Source organism: Hibiscus syriacus, unplaced genomic scaffold, assembly GCF_006381635.1.
Source record: "Hibiscus syriacus cultivar Baekdansim isolate YM2019G1 unplaced genomic scaffold, ASM638163v2 tig00110556_pilon, whole genome shotgun sequence".
In the NCBI taxonomy this organism is placed as follows: Eukaryota; Viridiplantae; Streptophyta; class Magnoliopsida; order Malvales; family Malvaceae; genus Hibiscus; species Hibiscus syriacus.
The window spans coordinates 3,489,447-3,506,022 of NW_024062779.1; the positions used below are offsets into that span (position 1 = coordinate 3,489,447).

The 16,576-nt window shown below is 34.1% G+C and overlaps 1 protein-coding gene across 1 annotated transcript; it reads left to right on the forward strand.

Moving 5' to 3' along the window:
* Positions 1 to 3,267: 3,267 nt before the first annotated feature.
* On the forward strand, positions 3,268 to 14,974 carry LOC120131860 (putative leucine-rich repeat receptor-like protein kinase At2g19210). Its single transcript, XM_039148744.1, has 8 exons — positions 3,268 to 3,358; positions 4,448 to 4,677; positions 4,794 to 4,984; positions 5,067 to 5,273; positions 14,041 to 14,112; positions 14,214 to 14,285; positions 14,367 to 14,447; positions 14,746 to 14,974. The coding sequence occupies exons 1-8, from the start codon at positions 3,268 to 3,270 to the stop codon at positions 14,972 to 14,974; spliced, it is 1,173 nt and encodes a 390-aa protein (XP_039004675.1).
* The last annotated feature ends 1,602 nt before the right edge of the window (positions 14,975 to 16,576 follow it).

Sequence of the window (16,576 nt, forward strand, 5' to 3'; positions counted from 1 at the left end):
AAGCTCAAAGATGGATCTTTCATTTATCTTCTCTTGTACGTTGACGATATGTTGATCGCTTCGAAGAGTCAAAAGGAGATAGACAAATTAAAGGCTCAGTTAAATCAAGAGTTTGAGATGAAAGATCTAGGTGAGGCCAAGAAGATTCTTGGTATGGAGATAAGCAGAGATAGACAGAGAGGGAAGCTTTGTTTAACACAGAAGCAGTATCTGAGAAAGGTATTACAATGTTTTGGCATGAATGAAATTACCAAACATGTAAGTATCCCATTGGCTTCTCATTTGAAACTTAGTTCTCAATTATCTCCTAAAACTAATGAAGAACGAGTGTATATGGCAAAAGTTCCATATGCTAATGCAGTTGGGAGCTTGATGTATGCAATGGTGTGTACGCGTCTTGACATTTCACAAGCAGTTGGAGTTGTGAGCAGGTACATGCATGACCCTGGAGAAGGACATTGGCAAGCTGTGAAATGGATTCTACGCTATCTCCAACAAACTGTGGATGTTGGTTTAGTTTTTGAACAGGATGAAGCACTTGGTCAGTGTATGGTTGGATATGTTGATTCCGATTATGCTGGTGATCTGGATAAGCGTCGATCAACTACTAGGTATTTGTTTACTCTTGCTAAAGCTCCAGTAAGTTGGAAGTCTACATTGCAATCTACGGTGGCCTTGTCTACTACAGAGGCAGAATACATGGCAGTTTCAGAGGCTGTAAAGGAAGAAATTTGGCTTAACAGGTTGATGGAAGACTTGGGAGTTGTTCAAAGTCACATTAGTCTCTATTATGACAGTCATAGCGCTATTCACTTAGCGAAAAATCAAGTCTACCATTCAAGGACTAAGCATATCGACGTGAGGTATTACTTTGTGCGGGAGATCTTTGAAGAAGGAAAGATTCTACTTCAGAAAATTGCGACATCAGAAAATCCTGCAGATATGATGACCAAGGTGGTAACAGTAATCAAGTTCAATCATTGTTTGAACTTGATTAACATCCTGAAAGTATGAACACCTTCGGGTGTATGGCGCTTGTGAGCGCAATTAGAGGCACTACAAATTTGGGGAGTTGAAGAAGTTGAGTAGGCTTGGTAATTTCAAGCCAAGGTGGAGATTTGTTAGATTTGTCTAGAAATTAAGTTGACAAGTTGGAAATTTCATCTTGGTTGGTGGCCAACTTATTGGAAATTTCATCTTGGCTGGTGGCCAAACTTTGAACATGTGAATTTCATATTTGGTGGCTAACTTGTACACATTGGAAAATTCTTTGGTAGGTGGCCAAACTTTGAACATATTGTTCTTGAAACTCAACTATAAATAGGCCTAAGTATTTCCATTAGAAATCATCCCAAAAACAAGTTCTCTCTTCCTCTTGTATTCTTCATTCTCCCACTTTGGGAATTCCAAAGAATTTTATTTGTTGTAATATTGGCGATATAGTGAAGTTATCATCCGGTATGGTGCCCGAGGAGTAGACGATATTCTCGTCGAACCTCGTAAATTTGGTGTGTTCTCTCATTTATTGTTTTTTTATTCGGTTCTTTTCCATTGTGTTTCAATATTCAATAGTTTGACAGGTTTATCCGCTGTGCAACCTTTGGTGGTTTTAATCTTGACATTTTAAGTCAATTTTAAAACTACGTTCGTGTGGGAAATAACTCATTTTCCCCAACACATATTACATGTCATTCATGAAAATATCAATTATTATAGTATTATAGACATTTTATATTTGTTATTATGGTTCAACATTTTAATTATTTTTTAATTAAAATGCACAAATCAACTTATCTCAGTAGTTAAAGGAATCGTCGTTGTTTTTAGAGGTCATGGGTTCGAGCACAAACGATTGCAGCAATGTGATTGAACGTTTATTGTCAAATGGCTAAGAGTATATTTAAGACAAATACTACTTCTAATCACCTTAGCTTAATAAAAAAATAAAAAAAAAATTAATTAATACGATTGTTATTACAATACATGTAAATATAAATTTAAATACATTATTTTATTTATAAATGAAAATTTTATTTAATTTGAACTTTATATAATAAAAATAAAATATATAAATAATTCAATCAAAATAAAATCAATCATGCAATTGAGTGGTTATCTTTGTACTTCACTCTTAGTTTTTTTTGTTATTTATTTATTTCTATTAAATATATTTTTATTCATTTATAGATAAAATCAATGCATCTTCCTTTTCATTTGTGTGCATTTTAAATAACAAATTTAATAATTCATCATATATATTATTCATCTTGCACACATTTAAAATTAAAAACGGAGATACCCAGACCAATACATCTTCCATACTTAAAAGCTGACATTTTCTCCTTTTTTTTAAAAAAAAAAAGGTACATAAACGGAAAAAATAAGAAGAGTTGATCAAGATTTTTTCTTGATAATTGAGAAAAGGGATTAAAATTAGAAAAGAATATCAATATCATCCAATCACAGTGACAATTGTTTTTGTTTTTTTAAATAATAATGATATTTTATTTATCAAAAGCCGTATTAACAAATGTTTTGTCAATTACAGATTGAACAAATACACTTAAGACTATCGACAATAAAATATAACAATGATCGTTTATTGATAGCTGATAAACAAAACCATTAACAAGTGGAGCAACTACGTTCATAAACTGAACACATCAACGGTTTCGAGCAACAAAACAATAGGATAACTTAAAATTTATTCAGTACAATAGGGTAACTTAAAAATTATTTTTAGTTCACATCTACTTTCTTCAGACATGCTCTGGCAAAAACATTAAGTAATCTAGAATTTCATTGCAACAAATTTTAACTTGCCCTAACAGTTTTTTTTTCAATACAAAAGAAGAAATTATAAATGTTGGAATTCAAATTTAAATGGAATAGATATCATTTCTGAAGGATAATAGCATAACCAAATTATATTAAACGAAGGATGTTGGCTTCAGTTACTGATTTTGTTCTTATTGTACTTGTACTTAATTTGATATATTATTTTATCAATAAATAATTTATAATTGGCTTTATACATTACAATAGGGTAACTTAAAAATTATTTGTAAAATTTTAAAAGGGTTGACCGAAAATTTAAGTAACAATTTTTTTTATTTGGCTAATGGGCAATTTGATGGAACTGTTTATTTAATTTATTCGTTATATGATATTACAAAATACGCCACTGTACTCTATCGTTGTACTTAATTAAGATATCGTAGTCGCTTCTTCAATATCCCAACGAGAAATTATACTTGGTAATTAACTATGGAGATCATGTGGAGATATTCCCTCTTTCACTCGCTGCTAATTGTAAGCTTTGCTCTTTCATTTCTAATCCATGCTCAAGACCAATCAGGTAACTTGCCTACAAAAATCTTCCAATGCATAAGTACGTATATATAATATTCAGCAACCTTAATAAGCTCTTTTTTGAAAATCGGACTGGACTGGTCGGTTTAACCGGGAACCGTTGCTTAGTCCGATTTAATCTAAACCGGTTGAACCTCTATTAGTGAACCGGCCAGAACCGTTGAACCGTTCGAATCGGACCGGCTGAAAACCGGAAAAAATCGAGAAAAACCGAGATTTTTTGATTTTTTTTTAAAAAAATTAAACAAAACAACGTCGTTTGTTAAACGAGCCAAGTCAAACTTGAGTATTGCTGAGCTCGACTCGAACTTGAAAACTTTAAAAGTAAGCTCAACTCAACTCAAACTCACAAGCTAAAAATTATCAAGTTCAACTCAAACTCGAAATATAATATTGAAACTTGAACTCAAAAAGGCTTGAACTCAAAAAAAAAATTAGAAGCTCGATTGAAGCCTAAAATTCGAGCTTGATTGAAGTGAAAGAATAGTTCACTCAATGCTCACCAAAATGCTCCATGATTTTGAATGTCAAATTACCTCTATTATTTATAGAAGTTAGTTGTGATGCGCTTCTATGTTTCTTAGCAATGTGAGATTGTTTTGTTCTCATATTTTTACTCTTTAGACTTTTAGGATGCTCTTCTATGTTTCTTAGCCATGTGAGATTGTTTTTAAAAAAAAAATTAAACCAAACAATATCATTTTGTTATAATTTTTTTAACCCCAAATTTATTTTTTAATTATAGTTATATAATTATATTTATTATTTAATATGTTTTACCTTAAATATTATGTTGTAGTTAATTTGAATCATTTTGTTTCATTTGTTTTTATGGTTTTTAACTTATATATGTTATGACATGCTTTGAATATGACTTGTGATATAAAAAATTATTTTTTATTAAATATTTTTTGTATTTTTATTTAATTTTTTAAATAATTATGACGTCGTCCGGTTCTTCCGACCGGTCAGACGGGTTCAACCGGTTGAACCAGTGAACCGATAGTATGACCGGTTCGCTAACCGGTCCGGTTCTGAAAACCATGTTAATAAGGATAAATCTCAATATTTTTAGGTTTGATTAGCTTAGACTGCGGGTTGTCAGAGGATTCAAGCTATACCGATTCCACGACAGGCATCAATTACATTTCGGATGAACCTTATATTCAAACCGGAATAACTAAGCGTATATCATCGAAATATTCGGTGTACCAGCAGAAGTACTGGACAATTCGAAGTTTTCCGCAAGGAGATCAAAACTGTTATAACTTTACCTTGAGAAAAGGAGATAAGTACATAATCAGAGTAAGTTTCTTGTATGGAAACTATGATGGGAAAAACACAGTGCCAGTTTGATATCCGTTTAGGACCTAATTTATGGGCAACGGTTTTATTTAGATAACACTTCTTGTTCCTGGGAGATCATTCATGTTCTTCAATCAAAATATTTGTATGTTTGTTTCGTGAACACTGGGAAAGGGGTGCCTTTCGTATCGGTATTAGAGTTGAGGCTTTTGCCAAATACTACACTTTATACAACCCAGTTTCAAACTGAATCACTTTCACTTTGGAAAAGACATGATGTTGATCTGATATCCAATGGTTTCTTCAGGTTAGTGACACCATTAAATTTCCTTAGCTAAAATGTACCTTTTTTTTTTACATTATGATCATGAGAACTGTCGTCAGTACAGGTTTAAAGAAGATGGTTATGATCGAATGTGGTGGCCTGATCAAAGAGATGATTGGAGGGTTTCATTCAACATGGAAACTGCCGGTACACCAGCAGATGTTGGTCAGCCGATGAATATCAGTATTCCAATTGACCGGTTTTACGGGTACATGCACTTTGCAGAAGTTGAAGTTCTCAATAACAGCATTGAATCCAGAGAGTTCGACGTGTATATAAAATTATAAATGGACATAAATTTTATGAAGCTTTTCGTCCTGCATATTTGCAAGTATTCACCTTATACAGAGACTCAGCCCTAAGTAGTGGGAGATTTTAATCCAATGAACCAGTAATTCAACCCTTCCGCCCATCCTTAACGCCATTGAAATTTATGAAGTGAAAAACTTCTTACAGTCTCAAACAAATGAAACAGATGATAACTTACTCTAAAACTAACATCATACATTTGCACACAAAATTCTCTATTATATCTTATAGCTGATGCTATTGCGAATATAAAATTAATCCGTGTATGAAATAAAGAGAAACTGGAAGGGAGATCCATGTGCGCCTCAAAAATTCTTGTGGGGAGGACTTAATTGCAGCTACGATATTACCAATCCTCCAAGAATCGTATCTTTGAAAATTTTGCATGTGCCTGCCATTTATGTTTTAGGTTAGCAATGTTGGAAGTCAAACTCAACATGTTAAAGAAGAGCGTAGAATCAATCACATGTGGCAAAGATATTTTGGAAATAATTGAAATTTAGGTGGCAGCAACTTTTATTAGTTTTTGGCAGCATGCTAATGAAGCATTTCAACGTGAGAAGCAACTAGAGCTGAAATATGTCGGCTTGGAATTATTTGAAACGTGGAACTTTTGTGAGCAACAAAACAATTGGAAATTGGAAGCTAATCAAAGTACAACAAGCAAATGATGCGGCTAGAAGATTTTAGAAGCAATTTAAGTCGGTTTAAGTCTCCTATAAATATGTGTGTTTTAGGTCCAAGTTATGTGTGTAGTGAGGAAAAGAGTGAATAACGAGTGAGAGGAAAAAATAGAGAGAATTGTGAGAAAGCTTAGCAAAGCTATAAGGTGTTTGTAAACTAGCCGCAGCTAGTGTCCTAGTATTGTAATATTGAGGTAGTGTCATTGTAAAATATTTTGTTTCGTATCAACAAAAAGTTAGAGTGATAAATTATAGTGACCCCATCTACGCTTCCAATAAGTGGCCTCAGAGCTTGGTTCGAGTTCAACGTGGTGGAGAAGATGGCCAACATGATTCAACCACAAATTCCGAGATTGACAAAGACGAATTATGGAAATTGGAGCATTCAAATGAAGGCGTTACTAGGCTCCCAAGATTGTTGGGATATCATCGAGGATGGTTACACCGAGCCTGGAAATGCAGCAGCAGAAGCAGCCCTGGCCAATGAAGAAAAGAAAGTATTGAAGGAATCCCGGAGAAAAGATAAAAGAGCATTGTTCTTTATTTTTCAAGGAGTAGACGAATCTACCTTTGAAAAAATTTCTGATGCGAAGACCGCAAAACAAGCGTGTGAGATTTTGCAAAAATCTCTACAAGGTGCCGAAAAAGCAAAAAAGGTACGCTTACAAACTCTCAGAGCTGAGTTCGAGTTGTTAAAATGAAAAATATAGAATCCATCGATGATTATATTAGCCGTGTGAAAGCGGTCGTGAATGAAATGAAAAGAAATGGTGAATCACTTGACGATGTTAGAGTGATGGAAAAAATTTTGCGGTCATTAACAAGAAAATTTGATTACGTGGTGGTGGAAATCGAAGAATTGAAAGATTTATCTCAGATATCGATTGATGAGCTTGTGGGTTCACTTCAAGCCCATGAGCAGAAAATGAAACAAAATGAAGATTCATAAAATTTGGAGCAAGCTCTACAAAGCAAGATGAGTGTCAACGAAGGAGAAGCTAGCAACAGCTACACACGAGGTCGAGGAAATCGTGGAAGATACAGAGGAGGACAAGGAACTCGTGGATGTGGTGGTCGATCATATAGCACCGATCAAATGAGTGAAAACAATCCAATATCAGGTCGTGGAAGAGGATTCAGAGGTAGAGGTAGAAGCAGATATCAACAAGGAAGTAAATTCCAGGTACAATGTTATAATTGCAATAAGTATGGTCATTATAGTTATGAGTGTAGATCTGCTCCTAAACAAGAAGAAATAAATAATGTAGCAGCAGCTGAAGAAGAAAAAAAATAAAAAATCTCATGTATTCCTCACTTACAAAGGAAATGAAGAATTCAAGAAAAATATTTGGTATCTTGATAATTGTGTCAGTAACCATATGTGTGGTCAAAGGGAATTATTTGTGAAATTAGATGAAACAGTCCATGGGCGAGTAACGTTCGGAGATGACTCGCACACAGAACTAAAAAGAAAAGACGAAGTAATGATTACTCAGAGAAATGGAGAAAAGAAATATATTTCATATGTTTATTATGTACATACCTGCTTTGAAAAGCAATATCATCAGTCTTGGTCAACTCCTGGAAAAAGGATATGAAGTGCAGATGAAGAACCGCTCGTTTTCCATCAAAAATAAAGAAGGAGAATTGTAGCCCAAACTTATATGACTCGAAATCGTCTCTTTACAATTGATATCGAGTCGGGAGAAGTCAAGTGCATGAAGACCGCGATCAAAGATGATTCATAGTTGTGGCATCTAAGATATGGACATCTTGGATTTTCTGGTTTGAAGTTGTTATAAAAAACAAACATGGTGAAATGACTACCAGAGATCAACCCTCCAAATCAATTATGTGAGGCTTGCATCAAAGGAAAGAAACATAGACAAAGCTTTGAAGTTGGTAGATTTTGGCGTGCCCGAAGACCGCTGGAGATACTATACACAGATATAGCTGGTCCTTTTGACATACCATCGCTCGACGGTAACAGGCACTATCTAACTTTTATTGATGATTTTAGTAGAAAATGTTGGATTTACATCTTGAAAGAAAAGTCAGAAGCGTTGGAAAAATTGAAAGAATTTAAAGCAATGGTGGAAAAACAAAGCGGCCAATATTTGAAGATACTCAGATCAGATAGAGGAGGCGAATATACATCAAAGTTATTTGAAGAATTCTATAAAGAGCATGACATCATTCATCAGCTGACAGCCAGATACACGCCACAACAAAATGAAGTTGCAGAAAAAAAGAATCGCACAATTCTTGACATGGCGAGAAACATGATAAAAGGCAATCAACTACTGAGAAATTTCTGGGCTGAAGCAGTTCAATGTGCAGTTTACCTATTAAACAGATGTCCAACAAAAAGTGTGAAGTATATGACGCCAAACGAAGCATGGAGTGGTCAGAAACTAGGAGTTGGACACCTTTAGTGTAACACCCCAATTTAGGGGTTAAATTTAAGAAATTATAAAGTGGTGGATTTAATTTGTATTTTTGAAAGAAACAGTGGATTAAATTGTAAAATTTCAAAGTTGGCAAACCATTTTAAGAAGTACATGAAATTCAGTGGCTAAACTCATAGTTTACCCATTTTTCTTTTGGAATGAATTATAACCCCTCCCGTATGTTTTTCTGCAGATTATCATTTTTCTCTTCTCCAACAACCCTTCTTCCAACTCCGATCTATTCGTCGTCCGACCTCCGATCGACGAGCCGAAACCACCATCGTGTTCGTTGTCGACCGAGGAACAAAACCCCTCAAACCTTTCGTCATGAATCGTCACAGTTCGTCGTTAATTTCAGTCGGAAGTATCATCGCTAATAACTCGATTTCAGTTGGTTTTTCATCGATTCACGAAGATCCAATAATTCGTTTTCGACACCTCTCATACCATAGTGTTCCTTGCATCGTTCCGAGTCCTCCGGTGTTCTCTGTTTCTCCGTCGTCGCCAGCGCGTGGAGGGGTGAGACCGTCAAAGTTTCCGACATTTTGGAATCGAGCTCTCCACCGTTCAAAATTGTGAACCGAGCTTTCTAAGTGCCTCAAAATCACTTAAAATAATTTTTAGGAATTTTTCGATAATTTTCTGACACCGTAACACTGTTCACGCGCCACTCCCGAGAGTGGGCATCGTCTGGGTTATAATTTAATAATTAATTTATGTTTGAGTGTTATTTGTGTAAAATCTGGGTGTTAGATTGGTAAATATTTGTAGAATGTGGCTAATTTGGTAATTAATTTTTCTTAGGGTGATATTTGTGTAAAATGGTCGACTGTTGACCGTTGACCACAGTTGACCAGAACTTTGATTGGCTTTGACCGGGCATTAAACGAGCTTTGACGTTGACCGAGTATACCTAACTTGACATTTTTCGACGTTCCAAATCCAATTCCGCAGTCCGTTTTTCGAAATTCGGACCCAAAGGCCTCAAAATTTCCAGTCAAACCCGTTGAATTTGATTTTGACCGAAAATTCCAAATTTTTGAAAAGTCATATTTTATGCTTTCGACGTCCTGAATCCGAATCCGAAGTCCGTTTCGCCAAATTTGAACCCGGTAAATTGTTTTTGACTGATTTATCACCCGATTCGATTCGTTTATCGCAATTAAGCTCTGTTTTTATGTAATATATGTTGATATGGATCCGAGGAAATATTGGAAGATGATTTCAAGATTGAGGACGTTTTAATGGAATTTAATGGTCGATTAGTATTGCACGGAAATCGAGGTAATACTTTACTACCTCTTTATGTTTTATGGTAAATGCATGAATAAGATAATGTTGATCATATTTGTGGAGTTGATTAATTTATACACTCAATATGAATGTGGTAGAAATTCGATAACTGAATTCGGATCGAACGATTAATATAAGAGATTGAGGGAATGTTAGAATTAAATTACAAGTTGTGTGATTTGTGATAAAGAAATCAGCCATGGATTTGTAACTTATATTTTAAAGGTTAAATGTTAAAGGTACTTGGATGAGAAATTATGAGAATACTTCGGTAGGATAAAATTACGAAAATACCCTTATCTTTGAGGATGACAAGAATTGTCCCTGGAAGTTGGTTAATAACTCTGAAAAAACATATTGATCCGATATAATTACAGATGTGCATAAGAAATGCTAGTTTTGCTTAAAAATTTGGATAATTGGTTTTTAACCCTAAAAGGGTTTGTATAAGATACTATAAGTCTGTTAAGGAATCATTTCGAGATCAAAAAATGTTCGGGAAAGCAATTAACCATTGGATCTCTAAAGTATAATTATTTTCGTTAAGAGTTAATATCGGAATTATCTGATTAAGAAATTACGAAAATGCCCTTGAGAGGTAAAAATAGTCCAAGTTGACTCTGAATGAGGAAGTAACATGAGAATTTGTTTTTAAACCGATAAATTACTGATTTGATTGTTGAGATCCTATTTTTGTATGGAAAATTCTGATAATCCGTTAGTAACATCTGAGAAGGCATTTAACTTGGAAATCTCCGACTTGAGTAAGTATGTGAAGAATAATAATTTATCGATGGTGATATTTTGTCAGAATAGTTCAAAGGGACTGACATAAATGATAAGTTTGAATTAAATAATAAGATCGAACGGAAGGAAATGATTGAAATATTCTAGATTTGTAAAATGACCAAAATACCCATGGAATGGAAATGACTCAAGAATGTCACCAAGCTCAGGCATGAATGGATATACTCAAGCTTTGAAATGAATAGAAAAACGTTGAGCACCAAAATGACCAAAATGCCCTTATGACCTAGAATAAGTAAATGTCTTGGATTAATTAAGAAATATAAATAAACATAGATGTTGTGCTACCAGTAAAAGTTATGGAACACAACTTAAGTGATCAACCAACGTTAGTGCTATATCATTACCTGAATGATATAAGTACCACTTGAATGTTTGTTCATCTTCTTAAATTTGGATCGATGATAATTCTGGAAGTACTTGGCTCAGCTCAACTCTATAGCGCATACAGTACTAATAAATGGGTATTCGTGAGTCAAATCAACCACGAATACCAGAATGACTTTATTATATGAATAAATTGAACTGAAATGAAGTACAACGTGTATTTGAAATTCAAAAACGTCTGAATTATTCTGGAAAACTTTAAAGTAATCGGGATAGACTTGCTTACTAAACAAACTAAGTAACATCAATGACTGAGGATTAAATAGGTGATTGGATGAGTTTGGAAACACTGTTGAACTTACATGATGAATTGTCCTTATGGGTTATGAGCCATGGATCAAGTACGTCCGTATTTCCTGATATTGTTGAAACGTGGAAATAAAATAAAGACCGTTGGAAGATTTATTCAGTGATGATTATGGGGATGATCTATGGATCTGTATTATGGTATTAAAGAGTGAATACACTGGAAGGATAATGAATTGACTTGTTGACATGCATCAGTTTGGGAGTTGTGTAACTCGAGTTGTTTGATAATATGATCGATAGTCATAGATTGTAAATGACTTGAATCTTTGATTCTATAGTTTCATCTAAAATCACTTTAGTCATGTTGGAAAACGCAAGTAACGCAGAAGGAAAAGATTCTGAATACCTCATTTGGTTCAATTAGGCTGAAAACCTATGAATTCAAAGTATATTCCTGAATACCCCTGATTGTTTGGGTAATAGAATCACTCGCAGTAAATCTGAATTTAGAATTATTATGTATAAAGGTTCCTGAACGTTTTCCTGATGCATATAGAAACTTAGTGGAATTCTAAAAGTATCAATCTGAAATGTCTGATTAGATCGGTTAGAAATCAATTCTCTTCAATAAGATCTTATTATTGGAATCCGATCAAATTGCACAAGTTCATGTTATCCATATTGATAACTACAAAATGCATCTGAAAAATAATTTGATTCTCTAGTGTGTTCCTTATATTTTGAAAAATTGTTTTATTGTTTTAACATGTGGTACACTGAAATCTATGGTTACTGTTTTATGGATGCACCGACTTAACGGTGATGTCTTATGGATTTGTATCATTGTATAAACTGTATCTTGGAGATACATATTTGTAAAGTACAGCTCTGATCAAGTTGGAAAATTTTTATGGACCTAATGTGACTCTTAGGTAGGCTCTGCGGCCCTGAGATCATTCTCGGGTAGGCCCTGTGGCCCTAAAATGTGTTCTTAGGTAGGCCCCACAGCCCCGAAATCTATCTTGGGTAGGCTCTCAGGCCCTAAAATGTTCCCTTAGGTTAACTCTTTGTAAGATGGTTTAAAATACAAGTTTAAAATGCTCCACTACAGTATGGTTTATGGGATTTTACTGAACTATCATTTGATTAGTGTACCTATTATGATTTTATCGTACTGATGGGACACACTAGATATCCTATTCGACCTCATGAAAACGTGACTGTATGAAAGGTTTCTTATAAACTGAGATTCATGGATTCTACTCGATGAACTACTAATGGAACCCCAGATTATTCCGCAACTGGTATACGTTTGATTCAATAAGGAAATTATGGCTTCCCATTTATCTGCATGTCATGTAGCATCATCTGGTAGTTCTGTATTACTGAGCTTTCCGAAGCTCACTCTATTACTCATCTTTTTAGGCTAAAAGAATTGTACGAGTACAGCTATCAACATCAGTAAGGGAGTTCTTCCGGCGTTGCTTGCAGAGTATGGTACATGTGACTAGGGGGCATGTGGATTGTATTTTGTTTTATATTTGAGTTTGAAAAACCTATTTTATTTCTGAATAATAATAAATCATTTATGATTTTACATGTTTTAAGAAAAGTTTTAAATTTTTTGCTATTTATACAGTGGGTCACTCCAGTGGCCCTAATGTGACACTCCAGATCGGATCGGGCTATCCACATCGGTTTGAGGGGGTTACATTAAGATTTTTGGATGCATCGCATATGCCCACGTTTCTGAACAGACCAGAAAAAATCTTGATGATAGAGGAGAAAAATGTATTTTCATTGGCTATGATGAAATAAGCAAAGCTTACAGATTATATAATCCTCTTACCAAGAAAGTAATAATTTCAAGAGATGTTGAATTCGATGAAACAGACTATTGGAGATGGAGCAAAGAGGAAAAGAAAGTTGAAGGACTATTTTTTAATGAAGATAAAGATGACGATCTTATCAATCAAGATGAACAAGCTGATGATCAAGGTCCTCAACAAACTGTACCATCGTCGTCAAGCAGCAGCAGCGATGCCAGCAACATAATAGAAGATCCTGAAGCACCTCCCACAGAAGTTCGAAGATCCACAAGAGAAAGAAGAATACCATAAAGGTACAACGATTGTGAATTAAATAATATTTCACTATTCAGTCTTTTTGTAAAGAGTGATCTCATAATAAATGAAGAATCGATTGGAGAAGACAAGTGGAGAAAAACTTGGAATGGAAAGTCGAGTTTGAGGGGGAGTGTTGGAAGTCAAACTCAACATGTTAAAGAAGAGTGTAGAATCAATCACATGTGACAAAGATATTTTGGAAATAATTGAAAGTTAGGTGGCAACAACTTTTATTAGTTTTTGGCAGCATGCTAATGAAGCATTTCAATGTGAGAAGCAACTAGAGCTGAAATATGTCGGCTTGGAATTATTTAAAACGTGGAACTTTTGTGAGCAACAAAACAATTGGAAATTGGAAGCTAATCAAAGTACAACAAGTAAATGACGCGGCTAGAAGATTTGAGAAGCAATTTAAGTCGGTTTAAGTCTCCTATAAATATGTGTGTTTTAGGTCCAAGTTATGTGTGTGTAGTGAGGAAAAGAGTGAATAACGAGTGAGAGGAAAAAATAGAGAGAATTGTGAGAAAGCTTAGCAAAGCTATACGGTGTTTGTAAACTAGCCGCAGCTAGTGTCCTAGTATTGTAATATTGAGGTAGTGTCATTGTAAAATATTTTGTTTCGTATCAATAAAAAGTTAGAGTGATAAATTATAGTGAGCCCATCTACGCTTCCAACAAGCATGGATCTTTTTTGATTGTTGTTAAATTGCAAAACTTTTTGGCCACGAAATCAGGAATTTATCATCTAGCAACTTGAATGGAGAGATACCTAATGTCATACCCAATCTCTCTCAGTTACAGCACTTGTAAGTGTCTCCAATCTCCATGTTCAAGAGTTAATTTCGAGTTCTCGTATTAATGGTGACGAAGGAATATATCGGACTCACTTATTGCTATATATTATCAGGGACTTATCAAACAACCGTTTGACTGGACCCGTGCCTGAATTTCTGGCTAACCTGCAATTCTTGACTGCGCTGTAAGCTATTAGGAAATTTAAGACTCCTTGGAAAATAACGATAACGGATCACGTACACGTTCATCCATTTTGTTGTTGCAGAAATTTGAGTAGAAACACGTTTAATGGTTCGGTTCCTGCAAAACTCAGGCAAAGGGCAAACCAGGATCTGCTAGATTTAATGTATGATTTTCTTCTCCTTTCTTTACATTTTTTAATGTCGATATGCTTATGTGGTAATAGAGACATCAAATATTTAAATTGCGGTAAACACATCAAACAAAGTCGAAGTTCAATTACTTGTTTCTGAAACCATCCGTGTTTAACTTTTTTAGTACCTTTCTTCGCAAACATGGAATCAACAAACTAATCCACAATTATTTAGCAGTAACTAGAATTCTATTCCAATCCTTTCTTTTTCTTACATGATTTTTGTTCCAAACTTTATTCATTTTTGTTGTTCAATTGGAATTGGTTGAAGCATGGATGAAGACATAAGTCCTATTTGTATATCCGACTCATGCAACAACAACAACAATGACGACGATAAGATTGTCCCTATTGTAGCATCAGTTGCATCCGTAGTTTTGGTCCTCATAATTACTTTGGCCGTATTATGGAAGCTTAAAAGAAGAAAACCGCCTGGTATGGCCATTAATAGTACAATTGGTGGATCCAAATTAAGATTCTTCATCTTCATCCTCGTCTAATTGATATCTAATACAGAAACAATAGAAAACTGTGAAATATGTTAACCTGTACAGAACAGGGAAGGCAGACTCTGCTAGACTCCAAGGTGAATTAAAGAGAATGTTGATTTAATGAATGGATAGTTTCTTTAGACAAAATTAGGAGCATATTGTCGATTAAAAAAATTAAGGGAGTGTTGATCAGGGAATATTTGGAGTATATATAGGGACTGATAGTTAACCTTTTTGTTCACGAAATATTCTAAAAATATTTAATGCACGATAATATTTTTTTGTTACCTTAACGGACATCAGATATTCCCTTCACTCTCCCTTTTCACTATTTTCGGATTTGATTCGTTACACTTGATAGATAATAGATTGTTCGAGGTTGATATTCGAACCAATAATAAAAGTGTTGACGCGATTAATATCGAATCACCTGAAGGGCAAGAAAACATAATCAAATGTTAAAAGGAAACAAATCCAAATTAATTAGCTGACCCTATTCCCATATGTAATGGGGTGAGGGGGAGGTAAGGTAGTAGACTGTCCCCAACAGGTTGAGAGCAGCTTCCGTGGAAGACCTCCGGCAGTCAGAATTATGAATTGCCCACCGTGGGACTTGATCCCACGACCACAAAGTTAAGAGTCTTGCGCTCTACCAACTGATATGAAGAACGAAAATCCATTTTGAGTGCCATTAATTTAAAATGAACAATAAACAAAGTCCTTGTAAGAGGATTTATATTACTTACGAATAAAATTATAGAGTTGATTCTGAGCATCATTAAATAAAAAAATTGACACTTTAATTTAAATATGTTTAATTTGTTTAGTACAAATCTATTTTTAAATATATATTTTTATTACTTTTAAAACATTGGATACTTTTCGAAGTATACGAGTAAACGTGTAAATTTGTATCTTAGATAGGAATTTCAATCGCCTGTTCTAATATTTTTTTATTAAGTTAAAATGATTACAAAATAATGTTTGTTTTAAATACTCTCAATCATTTGATAATGAACACTCAATCACCTTGCTACAGCCGTTGGTGCTCCGACTAGTGACCTCTAAGAACAACAACTATTCCTTTAACCACTTAAATAAGTTGGTTCGTGTGCTTATTCTAATATTTGTTGAACTATCGTTTGGTGGGTTAACAAAATTACGAACTTATAATTCTAATAATCAAAATTTAATATTTGATTAAATATAAAAGTAAATGGCTTGTTTTAATTACAAATAAAAATTTTCAACTGTGAATCGCTCAAACTTTTACCTCAGCACTATATATATAAAGGTTTGATTAAGTCCATAATTCATTAACTTAATAAAAACATTATCTCAAATTCTTTGACCTTATACTTAGTTACGACACTATTATATTCATATGTAACAGTCGTTACCTATATGCCATTAAATAATGTATTTTATTGAATTTTTTTTGGATAAATCAATTTTATTATCTAAAGAGCAGTTAACTGCTACAAAAAACAGCAAGTTCTTACAAGAGTAACAAGAACTTACAATCAATGTTTACAACAAAAAAAAACTTCAATAAACTATACCCCATTGATTACAAAGTGAGATATTCACACTATCCATCCTATTAATGCT

What these genes read in the sequence shown, in the direction of transcription:
- LOC120131860 (XM_039148744.1), top strand. Translation starts at nt 3,268, where the DNA reads ATGGAGATCATGTGGAGATATTCCCTCTTTCACTCGCTGCTAATTGTA. An exon ending in GAGATAAGTACATAATCAGA is followed by an intron (nt 4,678 to 4,793) that starts GTAAGTTTCTTG and finishes TGTTCCTGGGAG; the next exon opens with ATCATTCATGTTCTTCAATC. An exon ending in ATATCCAATGGTTTCTTCAG is followed by an intron (nt 4,985 to 5,066) that starts GTTAGTGACACC and finishes TCGTCAGTACAG; the next exon opens with GTTTAAAGAAGATGGTTATG.